This window comes from Mesitornis unicolor, unplaced genomic scaffold (assembly GCF_000695765.1).
Source record: "Mesitornis unicolor isolate BGI_N332 unplaced genomic scaffold, ASM69576v1 scaffold10625, whole genome shotgun sequence".
NCBI classification, from domain to species: domain Eukaryota; kingdom Metazoa; phylum Chordata; class Aves; order Mesitornithiformes; family Mesitornithidae; genus Mesitornis; species Mesitornis unicolor.
Window position 1 is genome coordinate 43,935 of NW_010184811.1, and position 6,000 is coordinate 49,934.

General features: G+C 44.1%; 1 protein-coding gene across 1 annotated transcript in view; it reads right to left on the minus strand.

Annotated features, from left to right (window-relative positions):
* SLC2A12 (solute carrier family 2 (facilitated glucose transporter), member 12) overlaps positions 1-5,592 on the minus strand; it is a 30,141-nt gene extending 24,549 nt beyond the window's left edge. The window contains exons 1-3 of the mRNA XM_010184607.1: positions 5,577-5,592; positions 4,957-5,019; positions 3,227-3,418 (exon numbers count right to left, since the gene is read on the minus strand). Coding sequence (XP_010182909.1) covers positions 3,227-3,418; positions 4,957-5,019; positions 5,577-5,592 — 271 coding nt within the window. The remainder of the gene's footprint in view (positions 1-3,226; positions 3,419-4,956; positions 5,020-5,576) is intronic.
* Positions 5,593-6,000: the final 408 nt, after the last annotated feature.

The window sequence follows — 6,000 nt, forward strand, 5'->3', positions numbered from 1 at the left end:
AATGAAAAGCAGGTTCTGATGTGATGCAGAGGGAGATACGTTATCTTTCTGCATTAGTAGCAGCAAACTCAGCAGTCAACTCAGTGTCTCTTGTCACTCACAGGCACTATTCTGCTGAGAAACATCCTTATATCACTATAAGGTTTTGTTGTCGCTGGTGTACCTACGGCTTGCCTGCTCAGAACTGCCTGCTGAGTTAAACCGTGAAATCTCAGCTCGGTTTTCCTTCATGGTCTTCCTCCAGACAAAATTCCCTCTGACTGCAGCATGTGTTTTGCTTTAACATTTCCAGATAAAGCATGTTGCAGTAGTTGTACTCACAATCCTTTTAAGTGTCACTTTTAATGATGTTGCTGGCATGCATTAGCATTCCTTCTTTTTTTTAAAAAAAGGGCTCCTTAAAATGTATATTTCTCTTATTTTCATGAGATTTCTGCAAAATACATGGCAGTGTGCAGCCCAGGTGAATAAAATATTGTAATGATGGCTTCCAGATAAATTTCTCCTTCTGCCTGCAACAAACACCATGGCTAACCAGTGTGTGGCTGTTATGTGACTAGTGATTGGAAAGTCTATTCTCTAGTTTCCCCATGTAAACAAAATGGTTTCTCACAACTGTTACTCAGTTTAAAAGCAGCACTACTTGGCAAACAAACTTATCTTTAAGAACATTAGCTGGAAATGTTTATGCTTGGTTCCTGAAAAGGAGACCAAGTGCAGTTGTATTCTACCATAGTGCAGTACTGATGAGACTGCATGGGGCCAAGTTAGTAAGGGTGTGTCCCTTTACTTATTTTTAAGCACATATTTGGGAAAATACAGTCCTTCCAAAGGCAAAATATTTGGTCTGTGCATGTATTTTATTTGCATTACAGATAAATTATCTGTGCCAGGGAAGGTATGCAAGCAGTTTGAGCTGGGAAACATCACTCTTCCCCTGCTTCATGTGCAAGAGCTCTGGGAGAGGTGCATGGAAACCCTTTCCAGCTCACCTTGGCAGTACCATGTTCCACATTAGTCCAGACATTGAGATTTCTGTGACAGTTTTTCTTTCCTTCCTCCTAAGAGAACATGCAGTGTGCGCACAGAAAAATAGTGGGATGGAGTGAGGGTGGAGATTACTTTCTTATGTGAGTTGTGAAAATACATCTATTTTGATGGGAGGGGACTTGACAGTCTCTTCCAATATGGTGATTTCTTCTGCTGACTTTGATTTAATCTGAGATGAGAATGTCTTAAGTTTGGGAGAAAAGGAAAGTATTTTCCTAAAGTGTATAGCATGTGGATCACATGGTTTTGTAGGATAAGTATTCAGTGTCATGTGTTGGGAATTGCTGCATAATCGTGGCTTTGCTTCTCATAAAAATGGTCACTATCCCATTTTCATCCCATTGAGATCTTTGCTGCATCTTTGCACAGTCATCTTCTCTGCCTCATCCACTTGTCGGCCATAAAGAGATGTATGTTACTCTGTTAATCTGTCCTAATGCCTGAGGTTTCTTCAGATCCAGTAGCTGCTGAGTAGGTGCATTTCTCCTATTTAGGAAACATCTGATCTAACTGTCCATCTAGAAGTATGGCATGGGATCTAAAATGGTTACCTAACAAGATCCTATGGCATGAAACAAATGGTGGCTTTGAGATAAAGTTATGTTGCAAGCAGAGCTGGAAGATCTCAGAAAATATTAAATTTACCCAAAAATAGTGTCAGGACCATGTGGGATGATGACCATTTGACAAATGTGATTCCTCTCACCCAAGTGTGAAAGGCAAAACCAAAACAAATACTTTGTAACTAAAAAAGAAGGCAGAAGGAAGCTGATGTATCTCATGTTTTCACACACCTAAACTCCTGCAATGGTGGAAAACATTGTATATTTTGTACAGCATAAGCCCTATAAATGTATTGCTTGAGTAATATTCAAATTTCATGAACAAAAATGGAAAGACTGAATGCAGATGCTGGACAGACCCACCCTGGCCATCTCTCTTAGTGCTCTGCCATGGATTTGCCTTATGTCAACAGGTAGCCTGGCTCTTCATTACATTAAATAGGATTTGGGGTTTGTTTTGGGTTTTTTTCCAGTAAGAATCAACCAGTTCTTTTAATTCCTAGCTAGGTAATTACAAATTCCTCAGGTTACTGCTTTAGTTTCTGAGGGTAAGGCCAAGTGTGTAATTTGCACATACTCTTCTAACCGTAGCCCTTGTGCTGCAGTAACTTTGCTGTCTGTTTATTGTAACTGCTGTGCTTCCCTTTGATAACGCTATCCTATAACCATCTGCATTGCTACTCTCATACCCTAAGGTGATGGTAAATATGTCTGCACACAGTCTGGCTTTCTGTTCTTGATTAACCTCTGTTTCCAGGTATCAGTTGATGTTGCTGGACTGATCACTGTTACGCTCCAACAAAGCATTTGTGCCTGTGGTATCTGAACATGTGTGGGTTAGTCACTTCATTCATTTTTTAAGTGAACAAAGCCTGCTTGGGATATAGTCATTTCTGGCTTACAACTGTGCTTGCATGTTTGGGTACAGCTGTTCTGTGTGTGAGAAATACAATGATTGTGGGTCATTTTCACCTTTATCTTATCATCAGTGGAAAAGTCTCAAGAATGCAAAACCATGCTGAAACTTAGGAAAAAAACTGGCTGGGTGAGACAGCAAAGCTGAAGAGCTATGAAATTCAGCTTCAGCACTCAAAAATCTTTTGCAGAAGAAATTCTACAGTTGATTTTTCAGAGCATCAGCACATAAACCCTGTTTCCTCCTGAAATGCTAGGGAAGAAAAAAGAGGAGAAAGTCCCCGACCCTCACACTGCTCAAGCAGGTACAACGCTTGCCTCAGTGAAAAGGGCTGAACTGCTCCCAAGCTTGCACAGACCAGAGCACCGTTATTATCTTAGGTGGCAGTGGGTTCTTTGATTTTTCAGGTGACTGATCTTCAAAAAGGAAAGGGATTTACACAACAGGCAACACATGCATGAGCAGCAGGACCAAGGCCTTTTGGGAAAAGTATCACATAGACCTTCATTCAAAATTAAAGCTGGCATTCCCCTTCCCTACTCATACTTTCCACTCTCATACTTCTAGAAATTGAGGCAGCGTGCCCTGAGAATCCCTTGGCTTTGGGGCGAGGGGCTGTTTCCCCCAGCCCCGAGCATTCACAACAACGGCACGCTGCTGCTGGCCAACATTTGGCATTCAGCTCCTGCCGCTTTACCTGCTGCAGCCGGGAGCTTGCGGAGGTGGCGGCTGCTGCTGCGGCGGCTGTCCTGGCTGCTCTCGTCCTCCCCTGCTCTCATCGTCGGGCTCTGCTGGCCGAGGTCCTCCGCGCTCTGCCCAGGTACCATTGCCACCCTCTTTGCACCTTGGGACAGGAGCACTTCACGGGGCAGCGGTCCTTGCCCGGCCGCTGAGGAAAGCGCAGGTTATTTTTCTCATGGCAACAAGTTGCTGAAGCTGGCTGAAACCAAATGCAAACGACAGAGTGGTTTGTGAAGAACTTTGTTGCTATTTCAGAAGGCTTTGCCCTTTGCAGTGACACAGGCTGTTGCTATTCTGGGGAGCCTATTGCAGGCGAGGGGAGGGCCGTCTGTCGGAAGTATTGCTTTTGCCTTTTAACAAATAGTTGGAGACATCAGACGTCCACACGCAGCCTGATGCACATTCCTTACCCATGAGCTTAAAGGGTCTCACTCTCTCTTTATCTCTCCCTTTTCCTCCTCTCTCTGGTGTTCAGGTTTTTAACACAGAAGGCACACTGAAGGAGAGGTGTTAGCAGTTACAGCTTAAGTTAGGACACCGAGCATGCGCATGCAGCATCGCTTTATTCTTGTAAATTGTGAGCAAGTTGTGGTGAGAAACAGCAGAGAGGGTAAAAAAACCATGGCAGCCCTTTGCAGTCTGCGATGGTAGGAGCCAGGATTTTTCATGGCATAGATGCACGTGCTATTTTACAACCAGATGAAAGGCAAGCCACCCTCTCTCCCATGTCAATTATCTGTGAGAAAACTGAGATTGTCTCAGTTATATTGAGTCAAAAGCTTGATTTTGAGAGCTGCTAGGAGTCACAGCATCTCTACTAGCTTCCATCGAAGCAGTGGCCAGAAACTGCACTGCAGCAGCAGAGAAAGCTACAGCAGGTGCAGACAAGCTGGTCCTGGTCCTGGTCCTGGTCCTGGTCCTGGTCCTGGTGCAGGAGCCTCTGAGTGCTGTCAGCAGACCCACTGGCCTCAGTGAGAAAAGCTGTCTAAGCTATCCCCAGTGGGAACTGCTGTTGTATAATTTGGCAGTGTTGCAGGCTTCTTTTTTGTGCTCTTTTTCTCTTTCATCACTTGCTGTTTTGTCTTGGTTGGTTTTGCTTTAATGCACTAATGCCTGCAGATAGTGTGGAAAGGAGGGCAGAGGTGGAAATTTGGTAGCTTTTGCAATATTTCCAGGAAGGAAAATTCCTAAATATTTTTCCTTAATTCGAGTAGGCATGATACCCTCTTTATCAGTGTTTCCTTAGCAAGAAAAATTGACAAAAGACACTGTAACTGCCCTGTCTCACAGCTGCATCACTGTCAGCCTCAGAAGCTGGAGCACCGAAGGTGCCATGGGGACACTGGTTCCAGCAGGGAGCTTGGTTTTGGCAGTGCCTTTGGCGTGGAGTTAAATGATTCAGCCTAGTTCTGCTTTCATGTGTAACATATTTTCCATGCAAAATATCTACCTGTCAGGCAGTACAGGATGCTATCAAGGCTGTTAACAATATCTTGCCACATCCAGAGAGGTGGTGTTTCCTCATGGGTATGTGCAAAAAAAGTAATGTCAGTTTTTAAAGGAATTATTCTGATACTTTCGGAAAAAATGAGAGTCTGTTTAGGCTGGTAAAGAAGAAGAAGTATTTTCAAAGATTGATCTCAGCTGTGACAAGATTAATCTATTATAATGTGGTGTGTAACCAACCTCCTTTAACATCCCACACCGCATATAACCCACAGCTCTGCTCAAGCACCCGCTCTCTGGCAACTCAGCTAACACCATTGCTACACACTTGATCCCATCTCCCAGATGCCTTTATATGTAACAGTCCTGGAGAAGTCAGAGAACTGCAGCTCCCCGGAGATCAAAGCCATCCTCCCAGATGTGCAGCCCTGCTGCCTGGGCAGGGCTGACCCTGAGGCAGTGACCTCGCTGCCTGCTGGAGAGACAAGAGAAAAAGAGTTCAGTTCAGTGTTCAGTGAATGGCAGGTTCAGCTTCACAGAGAACTGATGAGAGGCTCCTGGAGCTCCCAACAAGGTCTGGCAGAAAGGGAGGATGTTTTTAAGGGGGAATGTCTGGTGGGAAATGAGGTGTCCTGAACAGGCTGAACTGGTGATGGACTTTCATCATCCCATGCTCGCTTTGCACAGGGACCATTCAGGTATTCTCAACTCTTAAGTTTGTACATGTGGAATTACAGAAAGTTCCACATAGAAAATCTGTCCCATCTTCAGATAATCAGGTATGCAAGAATTGACTACTTAATTTTAATACTGGCTTTTGCCATCCAGCTGATGGAAGGCTGCTTTTTTGAAATAGGAACTGCTGTGTGAAATCATCAAGACAAGCTTGCAGCACAGCATTGGTGGGACTGGAAGTATTCATCGCTCCTTTCTTCACTTGTGAAGAACTGCTGCAGCCTGTCTTTAGCCCCTCATTCCCCCAGTTCCACTCAAGACTGATTCTGCAAATCTTTATGACTGCTTAGGCAGTCATTTCCACTCCTGTCACACCTAAGTGTCCTTTGTCAGCTGTGAGCTGAATCAGACTCATCAGCTAAAAGGTATTACTAATTTTGACAGAAGTGAGAGGTGTAATGAGACTGTAGCCCTTTCTGTTCGAAAACTTCCCCTCTAAATGAGGGAATGAATAGCTGCTGGAATCTGTAACTTTGGGAGAATTTAAAAGCTTATCAGGAACCATCCCTTCCCCTGAACAAGAAGCATATTACCCCCAGGAGTAAGTAA